A 14,671-nucleotide genomic window follows, 5' to 3' on the forward strand; every position below is an offset into this window, starting at 1 on the left:
CGACTTTGTTAAAAGAAGTTATTAAACTTTTAACGAAGTGATGTCTGAGTCAGTTTTGCATGGGGCCTAGCAGTGCATGGTTGTGTATCAGTAGGTCCCGCGAACTATACATTTTTGTGAAATAAGGGTTAGATTTAGCTGAATAGTATGCTTACAAGAATTATAGTAAATAATACGAGTCATGCTTTGATTAGAAAATTTTAGTTCCACCTGTGACCGCATAGAGGGCGCCACCACTAACTTTTCATAGAAGAGAGATAGAGTATCAAGATGTTCGGAAGAAATACTGAAAAATGCCTATTCTATAACTTTGTAGAAGACACCAAATTTCTATCTCTCTTCCTTTAAAAGTTAGTGTTGGCGCCCTCTATGCGGTAACATGTGGAACTAAAATTTTCTAATCAAAGCTCGACTCGTATTATTTACTATAATTCTTCTGAACATACCGTTAAGCTAAACCTAACGATTATTTCACAAAAATGTTTAGTTCGTGTGAATCGAGTACTGATACACCACCATGCACTGTTAGGCCCCATGCAAAACTGACTCAGACATCGCTTTGTTAAAAGTTTAATAACTTCTTTTAACAAAGCCGGATTTACTAGCAGTCTTCGACAAAGTTGTAGACAATTAAATTATCTTTCTTATTTTCACTTACAGTGATAATACGATGCATACAGTGCCACCTAGCGCCGAAAATGCGAGCTGGTGGGTTTTCTCCATGTAAATTGTTGAAAAATCCCATACAAACTTCAGGCACGTTGGTCCGGTAGTTAGACTTGTCCGATTTGCTTCAAATTTGGTGCAAGTACTCCTGGTGGGACTAGGAATCGACTCAGAGGTGGGCCGATAAGGGTCATTTTTTTCCTGTCACTCTAGTGTGCAATCTAACTGGTTTCGGGTTTCGCGTGGAGACTCTGGGTGCTCTAATTGTGAGTCCGTTTAGTAAATTCAGGATGCCCATTCTTATAGGTATCCTACTGTGTATCCTACGTGTGATATGGAAAACTCGCTGTCTTCTAGCATCTGAACCGTACACTGAAAAATAAACATCAAATTTTCGGTCCGCGCGATCATTCATCAACACACGCGAATATACGAATTGACTCAAGGTGATAGAACTGAACTTATACACGCAAAGTTACATACACGCTAGCACACACGACAAACACGTTAACATACAAACGCTCGAGCCCTTCGCGACCATACAAGCACACCTACGCTCAGGATCTCGCAAGCATGAAAATATCCTGATAATTAAGTGAATGTTTTAGCACTTATAAACGATGTCTCAAGCATAAACATGCAAATGATCTTATTCACACGATCATGAATCGGTAACGTCCGGAATTTCCTATCCTCGATCCTAGCAGTCTAAGTTCATGTCTTCAGTGTGACCAATAATCCAAGAAATTAAGCTATTATACACTAGACAACACGTTCCAAGGCGGCATGACCGAGAATCCACGATATATTCTTCTAGCACCTAAACCGCACACTGAAAACTAAGTATCAGGTTTACGGTCCGCGCGATCATTCAAGAACACACGAGAGTATGTGAATGTCCACGTGATCGAACACGTTGACATATAAACGCATAACATATAAATACTCGATTTTATCAGTCCCGATTTTGTCTACCCCCGATTTTATCGGCTTTTTGACCCGATTTTGTCAGCTTCATACGAAAGTTGATAGTTGGTAATTTGATGGGATCTAGCAAAAGAACCATGTTGAATTCGAGTAAATCCTTTCTTGAGCATATTTTTCTTATATGCATGCAAAAATAAAATTTTTTTTTGATGTTGTTCTGCCAGACCCTCTTAAGGGAATTTAATTAAATAATCAGAAAGAGTTATGAGGCTATACTGCCGTGATACGCACAACAGTCCCACCTGCATAGGAACCCATAGCAAATGGGACTGTTATGCGGATCACAGCAGTATATCTAAGAACTAAAAAAAATATTTTCAGAGCTTCGGTTTCTTAAAAAGACAGAAAAATATGTGTCCCGATTTTGTCAATGTCCCTGTTTTATCAGCCTAAAATTAACCAAGGGGCTGATTAAAACGGGTCTTCACTGTACTAGCAAATCTAGGTTCAAACTGTAAACAGTTTTTCATGGAATTGAATTTGATTAATTACATTTATAGAACTACCAGTGCACGGAGAGAATGTAAATTTAGCAGGAAGTTTATCTTTTCGCTAAATTAAATAACTTAGCCTTATAATATGTTTTGAAAATATATTGTGGTTTGCAAGAGCCTTGTTTCTATTAAAATAGCAGCCAAGGTGATTCTAGGTTTAGCAAGATCTATATTTTTACTGGTTGAAGATAGAGCTGTAAACAAATTGCTAAAGACATGCAAGCTATATCTTTTATAATTTCTATTTCACATTAAATTTAAAAGTAAGGCTTTATGCATATAACATTTGTAGATTTTATTTTGCACTAAAGTAACGTTTGAACAACTAGATCCTTATTATTCTACGTATTATTTCTTTCAGCAATGATTCCAGCGCCGACAAGGAAAGTACCTCGTCCCGTTCGGCAAGCCCATCTGATTCAAAGAGTTCCGACGAAAAAAACACATCGAAATCAAGTGAAGATCGGGCCCAGGCACGTGTTCTTCGGAGTCACCGTGGTGGTGGGGGAGGCGGATCTTCCGAAGGTGACAGAGGTCGCAGCAAAGACAATCAGAGCGATCGTTCGGTAGACCGATCCAACAACTCATCCCCTCAGTTGCAGCAGAGTAGTGCCGCACCTTCTCCCGCCTCCAACAGTGGTGACGGTGGTGGGGGTAACAGTAGTACTGGTGGCGGTGGCGGGAATTCCGGCAAGGATGGTAACAATTCGAGCCCTGCTGCCGGAAATCAAAAAGATGGAGACTCAGAAACCGGTGGAAACGGAAGCAGCAATCCCAAAAGTCCACCCGCGTCAACGACATCGACAACTTCGACTACCACTACCAGCAGTAGTAGTAGCAGTATGGGAACTAACTCAAACCAGAACAATCCACCAAACAACACAAGCTCGACTACTACATCGGAAACTGCAGTACATCCACGCAAGAGGAAAATTAAAACCAGCAAAGATACCTCGTCAGCAACAGCTTCGAGTTCATCAACACCGTCGACGTCGGCTGCTTCGGCGTCCATCTCGAACGAAGAGAAAAAAGAAATCAAAGACGAGACACCAGATGTTCACCCTCACGATCAACCGATTACCAACTGCTATCAAATGTTTCTGAACATCCGCAGACAGATCGAACGACGGCAACGATGCCTGTTCCCAGTACAACCGAAGCCCCCACAGGGCTTCAAAGACTACTTACTAAACCGCTGTGCGTATGCCCTGGCAGGAAAGTCGCCATCCGAGCCGAACACTCAACCACCAGCCACGCTGCAACCACAGATGAAAGATATTTTCTGCATACAGGAGAAGGAACGCCATAAATTGAAGATGCAACATATCGTTGAAAAAGAGAAACTGGTTCTCGCTGTCGAGCAGGAAATTCTACGAGTTCATGGTCGTGCAGCACGAGCTCTCGCAAATCAATCTCTGCCGTTTTCCGTGTGTACAATCCTGAAGGATGAAGAGGTGTACAACATAATTACTCCGGAACAGGAAGAGAAAGATCGCAACGCTCGATCGCGATACAACGGACGATTATTCCTTAGCTGGTTGCAAGACGTCGACGATAAGTGGGAGAAAATCAAGGAAGCAATGCTCTTGCGACATCACAACGAAGCAGAAAGTCTGCACGCTGTTCAGAAGATGGACTGGGAGTGGAAGATGAAGGAGAATCTATTGTGTGAGTTCAAGGCCAAGCCAGTCATTGACGATATCCAAGTACCTATGGTTAACGTGAGTGATGATTTTGATTTGTTGCCTGCCTAGGTATAATAGTCTAGTGTAACATTGTGGAGATTGGAAACGGTCATCGAAATGTAGATGACATAATAATAGTTTTAGGAACAGTACAGAATACTGTGTTTTGTATAAGACAAACTTATGATAGAAATTACATGAAATACTTTCAATAATTTTGAGTTGCGTCGTTTATTTTAAGGTAAGAGAAGGTGAGTATGTCATTTTGAACGCCTGCGTTGCAGAAGACAAACTGTTAAATCGCCGGGAAACTCTAAGCTTGCTCATATGACCCTATTCTACGCTTTTCTAAACTTTCATCCTTCAACTCCTTGCTCTTCCTTGAGTACTATAGCTCTTAAGAATAAGCACTATTTAGACTCCCCGTGAAAATGAACGTGAACACGTGTTGAATACCTTCCATTGTTCAAGGTGGAGGACGTCGTGAACAGTTTTAGCAGCGAAGAACGATTTCACGCTCAACTGGCAGTTTAAGGCGGGTGTACCCCATATGGCATAAAGACGTTTGGCATAATGGACATTTGGCATAATGCTTATTGAGAGGTAGGGACATTTGGCATAACGGACGTTTCGCATAATGGACATTTGGCATAATACCTATTGGGGGGTGAAGGGACATTTGGCATAATGGACGTTTGGCATAATGGACATTTGGCATAATACCTATTGGGGGGTAAAGGGACATTTGGCATAATGGACATTTGGCATAAAATGGCATAGTATTTATTGGAGAGTGAATCCAAAATTATCATAATCAACTTTTGTTATATATACGATGTTTTATTTCGTAATTTGGAATCAACTCAAAAAAATATTTTTCATTTTGTATGAATTACGCAATCTATAAGTAATTTAGATGGATCATCGCAAAAAACGACTAAATATAGGCACATTTACACACAATATTCTTAATGGGTTAAAAGGGTCCTTTGGATTACGTGGTGTAAATTCAGCAAGTAAGACTTCCGTTTTTTGATAACTTGAATGAAGAGTAACATGTACGGCAGAATACAGATGTATAATTGTGTTATTGAAGAAGGCTGCATCGCTATGCTTTTCATATAATACGTAATTACTATTATGCACAGAATTGTGATGCACCCTACTTTACATTATATATGGAGCATTCCACATAAAATTTACCACCCCAAATTTTGTTTACCATTTGTTTCGATTTGGCTGTCTAAAATATTTGACACGTATTTTTTTCTTTCAAATAGTAGTAATTTGCTTTAATTTTTTTTAAATACTTTTATTTAATCTCCAATACTGCAATAACTGAAGAAGATATTAAAAATTGTTGAAAACATGTAATGTGTGCTTTTCTCAGTTTTCGAATGAAGTTTATTGAAAATAATCATGCTGCTTATTTATTGTAAAATATTGAAAAGTTGGATGACTTTTTTTCTCCTAAAATATTTTTCTTAACGCCTTTAACATTTTGGAAAGAACATTTGAGTATTTTCGGCGTTATGAATTTTTCAGTCGAACCTTGCGCGCGCGAAGCATACCACCACACTCTTCGCTAACACGCGGGTTTGGCTGCAAGAGTTTCTACACGTCAGCGCGTGCGAAGCGCATGGAGGAACCTTTCGTGCGCGCAATATGTATACTATTCTGTGCATATTAATAAATAAATAGTATATGAAAAGTATAGTGATTCGCCCTTCTTTACAAAGAACGCAATTATACTTCTGTATTCTACTGTAGTACTGTACAATGTACAGTTTACATGTTACTCATTGTTCAAGCTATCGAATTACGGAAATTTCACTTGCTAAATTTACATCACGTAATCCAAAGGACCCTTTTAACCTATTAAAAACATGTTCAAATGTGCCTATCTCTAATCATTTTTTCTTTGCGATCCATCTAACTACTTACAGATTGCGTGATTCATATAATATGAAAAATATTTATTTTCTGTTGATAACAAAACAAGTAACAAAATAAAACATCATATATACGACGAAAGTTGATTATGACAATTTTGGATTCACTCCCCAATATTATGCCAAATGTCCATTATGCCAAATGTCCATTATGCCAAATGTCCCTTTACCCCCCAATAGGTATTATGCCAAATGTCCATTATGCCAAACGTCCGTTATGCCAAATGTCCCTTAACCCCCAATAGGTATTATGCCAAATGTCCATTATGCCAAACGTCTTTATGCCAAACCCGTTATGCCAAACGTCCATTATGCCATATGGGGTATACCCGTTTAAGGCCTATTTACACCCTCGGGGAAAATGAACGTGAACTCGATGCGCACCAACTTGTTTTTTTTTTTCAATATCTCACTTATTAGTGAATAGAAATTGAGGAAAATGGAACTAAACAATAGTACATTAATATACTTAGCGAATCCAAGCACTATTATTCGATATAATTGAATCAATGCAATAATATTCATATTCCTCGATCATTTTAAATATTCCACGATGAATTATGTTCGCAGTGGATATTTCACGTGTTCACCAGGAGTGTAAACGCGACGATGGACGGAATTGATGCGGAGTGGTGAATATAAATGTCCTCGCTGTTCACGGCTTATCTATTTTACCTTATTATTCCACGATACCCCGAGATTGAATCAAAAGAACTAAATTTTGGGTAGTTTTTCGTATGCGTGTACATAATCTAAAATTTATTATTATCAATATTTTTCATTATTCATTTATTAGGGTTTCAGCCTCGAGAGTGAGCCTTTTTTAAAATAATATGCGATTCAATCTAGTGGGTAAATGGAGAACAGTGAATCTAGATATGCAAAGTATGCAAACTAGGCTCGATGGAACTATCTAAGTCAGTCTTGGATCACATACGTTTGGAGCAACATCAGATGTTGCTTCAAGCACTAGGTGAAAATATACCTGTTTTTGTGCATACATTTGTTTTGTAGAGTGTATTTTTTTTATACAAAATATGCTCACCACTAGAGTGGGACATGGTTATATGAAAAAATTAAATTTCGCTCCGAGTAACTTTTTGGGTCCCATTTAGCTCCCAGAACAACTCTGCAAATTTTTAGCTCGATCGGTGAAACTATATTTTTGCGCCCATGGTTTAAAATTTACATGGGATTTCGTATGGGGAAATCGTCTCTTGCAAATTAAATCTTACAAGAGTCGCCCGTTACCTCCTAAAAATAGATAGATGTCTAATTTTTATAGGAAATTTGCCAAGGAAACAAAGTCTAGAATACCACGAAACGATCTGATGCTTGCGGAAAGTTATTAAGCAAAACCGATTGATACCCTGAAGATTAATGAAAATTTTACTTTTCATAGCATCACTGCTGCTGAAGGTCGAATTATATACAAAATCTTTAATTTTCTCTTATTATGTACTCAATTTATCCCTCAAAACTCTTGCGAAGTAGTCAAACAGTATAGATAAATGATTTAGACACATTAAGAGATGATCAAAACAAAATTGCATATATTTGGACAACCAACAACAGTACTGCTAGAAAAAATGAATGTTATCAATCGTCAGAGCATCAATTGGTTTAGCTTAATAACTTTTTTCTCGAGCGTCAGATCGTTTCGTAGCTTTCGAGACTTTGTTTGTCAAATTTCCTAGAAAAACCACATAACGGTTTATTTCTAGGAAGCAATGGGCGACTCCTGGAGGAATTATTTTGTGAATGTTAATTTTCCCATATAAAATTCCATGTAAACTTTGAACAGTGGGCGCAAAAATATAGTTTCTGGGATCAATCTAAGAATTTTCACAGATGTTCTAGGACCCAAATGGTACCAAAAAAGTTTCTCGGAGCTGGAATCTATTTTTTGTCCCACCCTACTCACCACTGTTCGATGTAGTTGTAAATTTTTACTCATTTTCGCGTTTGTGATATGTTTTATTCGGGCAAATAGGTTAGACATTCTCACAGTCACGTCATCTAGTGACTAGAAGAAAAATTCCTTCCAACTATTCGGTCAACCGAATATTCGGGCCGAATACCAGCAGATTTTTATTTAAGCCGAATATACGGTACACCGAATAATTAAACATTAAATATTCGGTATTCGGCAGAAAGCCGAATAGTACTATTCGGTGCATCTGGTAAATTTATTGATTTATTTTGTTTGTTTATGTTCGAAAATCCGAAATTCTTGTAGAGGTGCCTAGGCCGCCTGGACAAAAGGGTCTGCCAGGCATATAAGAACCCGAGTAGTGGCCAACCCCCTACTTACACTTGGTAAGTCCAAACTGGTGTCGAAGGAGGTCAATTAAAGTTGTATGGCGTATTCTTGATGGTTATGTCTTTTTCGTTTCAGATAGATAGTATTCGCGCCAGCAGAAGAAAAGAAATGGCGGATCTTATGACAGAGATTTCGAGTCTATAAGACGACAGATGTCTCGATAGTAAGCACAGAGGTTCTGTTTGCCAACGAGGAATATGAACCGAAACTGTCTTTTGGTATAAGTACCAAACCCCTGGAACTATGCGAAATTCCCAATTGAGAAAAATTTTGGACAAGGCCAATTTTTTTTGTGCATAAGGACACAAGATCTTACATAAAGTATGGTTTTTTTGTTTTAGTGTTTCGGATTCTCCTCGTCAGTAACTAGCACCATCTGGGTGTCAGTTAGCCCATGTATCTAAACTACACACAGAAAAAAATATTGGTAAAAGTAAGAGTGTTCCGCTCTTAGCAAAAAACGGCAATTATTAGGTTGAAAGTAAAACTTTTAAATTAATCAAGAATAATAATCAAAGTAAAAGTTTTCCTTTTAAGCAAATGAAGAATAGTACTCAAAACAAAAGTTTTATTTTTGAACTAAGAGTTGGTTGTTTTTTGCTAAGTGTGAAAAACGCTTATTTTTACCAACTTTTTTCTGTGTGTTGTACCCAAGTTAGCACTAGTTAGACACTATTCTGGTTACAGTTGAAAACTGGAAAATCTAACCAGCGACAATCGTATTTTCTCTGGTTCTAAACAATAGAATCCCGTCGGAAGTAGTGCGTTGTTTTCGTACAATGATGCGCTATCCTAAATTCCAAAAAGCCACACGTCTTGCGTGAACACTAAACCACTGGCTTATACTATCGAGACATCACTCGGTGTAAGCCAGTAGTTTAGTGTTCACGCAAGACGTGTGACTTTTTGGAATTTAGTGCACAACTATTGCTAATTTGGGTACTAGTTTAGACACCCAGATGGTGCTAGTTACTGACGAGGAGAATCCGAAACACTAAAACAAAAAAACCATACTGTTAGTATGTTTACCGTACCCATTAATAGTCGATTGCTTCGCTTCGTACCCGAGGGGCAGTTCACTCCCCATTCAAAGTGAATTTAAAATACACGACTGAAGAAATACACGAGAAATACTTCACTACACCTTAATACATTTAATACGTCAAAAATACACCACTACACTAAAAATACGTTACTGGCGAAAGATTTTTTCAATACGCCGAAAATGCGATAATACACAAAAATACGTTATTGCCGGAAACATTTTTCAATGCGCCGATTATCATCCAATTCGTCAAGTAGTACACTGTGAATACAAGCCGTACAAACATTACATTAATTTCATGATGGATAAAACAAATTCAGTATATTTTATTAGTTTTTATCATAACAAGGCGTATGTTATTTAAGCTAGATTGTTTACTTTTCTTCGGAATACGAACTCAAAGGAAACGGACTCAGAATCGGTTGAATGATTTAAGTAAGATGCAGGCAGAAATCATTAAGAATTCCTATTGGTTTAACTGGGAGGTACAAGGTTTTAATCTTTGGAGCCTAAAGATTACAAACATCCCGTACATTTGAAAATACTCCCAGGGTACGTGAACATTGGAAATCCGAAACTTCTTAGCAGCATAAGTCAGAAATTTTTGAACAAGAATTTGCTCGTATAAATGTCATAAATAATATGTTATTGTTTGTCTTAAATAGTCAAACTAAGCCCACAAACTTGCATGTTCGAAGTTTGCATTGTGACAGATAATTTTTTAGATTAATAGGTTACATAGGGTTGCCACGGAGACTCCGGTTTTCGGAAACGAATTCCGGGCCTTACATCAATTTCTCCGGGTTTGGTCAGAATAAGCATAATTTCAATTTTTACTTTTCACAAAATATTTAATAAGTCTAAGTTAACTATTGCTCTGGTTCAGATTTATTTTACCCGACTAACCCTTCGTTTCAAGAAGGCGAAGATAAGTTTACTAAATATTTCCGATTTCTTTCACAAAGAAATGAAAATGAAAAACAAATCAAATTCACTACAAATTAAGGAAAGTAATATTTCACTATATGCTACAATTTAAATGTTGCATCCCACTAAGTCGCTCAAAATGGTGTAAAAAAGTTATTTTGCTGCAATTTTACCAAAATAATCACTGTTAGTGGTACTTAGCACCAGCTGTACCAAGGTATGGTAGATTTGTTCTGATCCAACTGGCTAGGCCAACATCAAACGAGTTCTTCCGGTGTTGTTGTTACTCCTGTTGCGATCCGTAACTGTTGGCTAAGGAGGTGAGTTTTGCCCCTTTGTTGCGAACTCTGGTGATGAATAACCGACACCACATATGCTATGTGATGCTGCTGCCCTGCCTCCTTTGCTCGCATTTTCCTGTTAGTTGTGGAGGCGAGCAATACTCAATCGACTTGTCCTCCACAGCGAGAGTAGTAGATGCTTTTGTATTCGTGGCACTTAGTCGGGGAAGTTAAATACTACACCAGATTAAATTATAGCTTTACTTTAACGTAGTAATAATAAACAATTAAATTGCTCTAAAATGCCGAGCAATCGTTTTGATTTCAATTTCTCTCTAGTTAAACTGAAAATCCACCACCCTTCAGGTCAGTGAAAATCTCTAGGTCAAAGCCTCTCAAGAGGTGGCAACCCTAAGGTTACATTTGAAACCAGCACCATAGTTTGGGGAATAGGGTGAAATCGAATCCAACGCTCGTTGGATTGAGAATTCAAAACACAAGAATCCATCGTCTGCAAATTACCAGTTGCTGCTGATCAACTTGCAGGAAGGAGTTCAGCCATAACTTTAAGTCCAGTTGGAATTCTGATTGGTTTCTGCCAGAACTCATGGTCCACTGACAGAAACGAGTCTAATACAGACAGCAGGAATTTCGGTTGATTTGACTGAGGAGCATGTCAATCTCTAAAATAAATTCAGCGAATACTGCAGTGATTAAATATAACACCGCGTTGCTCAAAAACGATGCTGAAGTATGCCTAATTAGTTTTCACCCAACTAAACATAAAGGTTATTTCAATTACATGTACAGCAAGACCAGCATATCTGGCAAATTTTCCCGATTATTACTATTCCTACTCTTCAAATCAATAATGAAAAAAGACCCTAGTAATCCCATTTGTGCAAAATTATTCCATTTGCATTCTACACCAACATATAAGCGTCAGAATTCTATAACATACGGCTTCAATTGATTGTTCAACAATACTACAATAATTGCATACAGGTATACGTTTTAGTGCACTAATTCATAATAATTATGAAATAATTCGCCAATATACATAATACATTGTATTTCGTGAACAATACACAAATACGTCTTTAATACTCTAATACATAAGAATTATAAACAAAATCATTAATACACAAAATACATATCATTTCACGAAAAATACACAAATCGAAAATACTGGAGTGAATCGCCCCTCGTTCGTACCTAGGGAATAAAAAGGAGATTAGGGAGAGACATAACAAGCCGAACAAAAGCTGAATAATTGCATCTCCAACAGATTTAATCAGCAGCTTTATGTAAAAGTTGAACAAGTTTTGATTACATGTGGAAAAAACTCAATACCAGCCAACTTAATCAGAAATAGTGGAGCGAATGTTATGCGATACATTGAACTGCGACTGAACAAATGCTATTACATCAGCCCTTATAAGAAAATGCTGAATAAATTCTCCAATTTCAACAGGTTAAGTATTGAATAGCAGTCGCTTGTGTATGAAAAAAGGCAGCTAATCAGCATAAGCTGATTAAAATATATTACACAAACTTTTAATAATTATAATAATAATTCCAGCAAATTATTAATTTTCATAAAAACAATATAGTGGAAACAAAATGGACGAAAAATTGATAAATTTCAAAATAATCATTTTTGTTAATTATTTTGTAACAATTTTTATCAAAGTACGTGAAAACTAATTAACATTAATTGCTTCTCAGTGGAGCGTATTATTCTGAACCACCCTGTATTTTCAAAGAGGTCTAAAAATTTATACTTCAATGTGAATACGGTGCAGCGATGCCACATGTTTTTTTGAAATGTCTGCAGAAGAATAACTAAAATGTCTGTAAAAGTCTGTAGATGGTTGTGTAAATCCTAGTTACACTAAAATTTTACTTTAAAATTAGATTGAAAGTAGAATTCTATTGTGAAGAAATCACTCGTATTCGAAAACCGTTATTCTAGTGCAATTTTACTAAACACTATTACCCTTTTAAAAGTCTGTAGATCTCTGGCTACGTCTGTAGGAGACATCAAAAGTCTGTAAAATACAGACATGTCTGTAAATCTGGCATCGCTGATACGGTGCAACATATTTATAAACATTAATTTTTGCCAAAGAGAATAGGGAAAGAGACGAATAGTGTGAAGCCAAAAATACCTTATTGAGCAGACCAATCGTGCAATGTAAATAAACATTACTCATGCTTGAGTTGGAGGAGATAAGTATTGTACTTCTATCAAAAAAGAAATTTGAATCTTCGTCAGAATTTAGTTCAATCGTGATTGTAAGGTGCATTCTAGAGTATATGTATGAGTAAAAATAAGCTTTAGAATTATTTCATCTCTTTGTTTCGAAATGCACATCGTTTGATAAACAAAATCCATCGATCGACATACGGTTTGTTTTCAAAATATAATAGGAGTCATTTAAAGTGCTGCCTGTAGAAGCGGTTGCCAAAATTCTAGTGTTGAAATCATCATAAAGGGAGTGTTGCCGTTTTGACTGATTTTCACTCTTCGTCTCTTTCACTATTCTCTTTGATTTTTGCAATTTTCTTGTAAAGCAATATAGTTACAGTGTGCACTGTTTGTAATTTGTAGTTTTATTGCATACGAAAATCTGTTAGTTTACACTGTACATCAGGTCAACTGTTAACTGTTCAAGGAAATTAAAAGGAATAACTTTTATCAAAATCCAGGTAAAAACATTAGTACATTAAATAGGAAAATTTACATTAATATAATGCAACAAAAAACGCGGCTCTTTGCAATGTAGACTAATCGACCATGTGCAGCATTGCGGAAGACGATTTTGGCGACGAGGGTGGTTTGCACGTGATGAAGGAAGAATCACCCACCCCCAGTACGGCGGGTTCAATAACAGATGAATGCTGTCGCAAGTGCAACCAGAACCAGGCTGTATTGAAGCTGAACCTGAAGGAACCTCAGTGTCGCGATTGTTTCCTGCACTACGTTCGACATAAGTTCCGAGCTGCACTCGGATCGACTAAGATCGTCCGTCGGGGAGCAAAGGTTCTGGTTGTGTTCAATGGTTCTCGAGAAAATGTGGTTATGCTGGATATGATACGCTACGGATTGCAACAAGAATCATTCAAAAAATTAAGAATCGATCCTGTGGTGCTTTTCGTAAGCGAGGACTTTTTAGCAACGGATCAGAAGAAACGATTGAAAGCGATAGAGGACAAACTGAACGTGCTAAAACAATTCGAGTTTTCATCATATGTTACTGTTCTTGGAGGACTTGAGTGTTGCAGCTTGAATGAAGCCAATTTGTTGGAAAACTTTGTAGACAGTCAAGAAAAACTTGAAACGATTTTAAAAGGCATCAAAAGTACTACTTCAAAGCAGGATTTTATAGTGCAAATTAGAAGACAAACATATAAAACCTTCGCGAAAAAACTCGAATGTGGTTATATCTTTTTGTCTGCCATTGGGCTAGACCTCGCCAAAACACTTCTCTCCAACGTTGCTCTTGGGAGAGGACGATCCCTTGCTTCTGACATTGCATTCTGTGATGATCGCGACGAAGAACGAAAGATTATCAGACCCATGCGTGATTTAAACCCGGATGAAATAGACAACTATTTGACTTTTTCAGAGAACCAACTGAATTATGTCGTGCTGGAAGATCCTTTTAAAAATAGCCCAAGTCTTCAGAACCTAACTAGCCAGTTCGTAGATGGTCTACAGAAAACCTTTCCTTCGACAGTTTCCACGGTGTTTCGAACAGGAGATAAATTATGCACACAGATTGCTCCGGCTACGGTGGGACAAACAGGTGATGATGAAGATTTGCTAAACCTGTTTGAAAAGTCATTACAGCTAAACGTATCCAACTCTTTGCCGACAAGGTGCAAGTTTTGTCATTCTGCTTTAGATTTTCAAGGATCCAGCGCACTTTTTGCAACGGAATTCTCACGAATGGTATCCTCGCGTATCAATGTAGAGCTGAGTCATGAGGAAATAGTTGAGAGCACGCGCCAAATGGAGCAAGATGCCGCTAAAGCAGTTAACGGTGAAGTTGAAGGTGATGGGCAGGAAATGGAATCGCTTAGGAAAGAATTGTGCCATAGCTGTAGGAACATCTTTCTGGACTTTTCCTCCGAATGATGTTTATGCATCCAACCCGTGGTGGTCGCACAAATTGTAAAGCAGGGGCCCTATTCTCACAGTCACGTCACCTAGTGACTAGAAGGAAATTTTCCTCGTCACCAAGTGACGTGACTGTGAGAATAGGGCCCCAGATGGGCAAAAGAATATGGAATCGTGGACTAATT

General features: G+C 37.6%; 2 protein-coding genes across 8 annotated transcripts in view; both read left to right on the forward strand.

The window, feature by feature from the left end:
* The window catches only part of LOC131686706 (ankyrin repeat domain-containing protein 11), a 104,293-nt gene extending 100,246 nt beyond the window's left edge, over positions 1–4,047 (forward strand). For all 7 annotated transcript variants that reach the window (XM_058970620.1, XM_058970621.1, XM_058970622.1 and 4 more), the window contains one exon: positions 2,509–4,047. In XM_058970620.1, coding sequence (XP_058826603.1) covers positions 2,509–3,901 — 1,393 coding nt within the window. In that variant the 3' untranslated portion in view covers positions 3,902–4,047. The remainder of the gene's footprint in view (positions 1–2,508) is intronic.
* An 8,880-nt stretch (positions 4,048–12,927) lies between these two features.
* On the forward strand, positions 12,928–14,593 carry LOC131691299 (cytoplasmic tRNA 2-thiolation protein 2). The gene is made up of 2 exons (XM_058977585.1): positions 12,928–13,072; positions 13,150–14,593. The coding sequence occupies exon 2, from the start codon at positions 13,161–13,163 to the stop codon at positions 14,502–14,504; it is 1,344 nt and encodes a 447-aa protein (XP_058833568.1). The 5' UTR covers positions 12,928–13,072; positions 13,150–13,160; the 3' UTR covers positions 14,505–14,593.
* Positions 14,594–14,671: the final 78 nt, after the last annotated feature.

This window comes from Topomyia yanbarensis, chromosome 3, assembly GCF_030247195.1.
Source record: "Topomyia yanbarensis strain Yona2022 chromosome 3, ASM3024719v1, whole genome shotgun sequence".
Taxonomy (NCBI): Eukaryota; Metazoa; Arthropoda; class Insecta; order Diptera; family Culicidae; genus Topomyia; species Topomyia yanbarensis.

Coding starts and splice junctions, on each gene's coding strand:
- LOC131691299 (XM_058977585.1), top strand. CDS start 13,161: ATGTGCAGCATTGCGGAAGACGATTTTGGCGACGAGGGTGGTTTGCAC.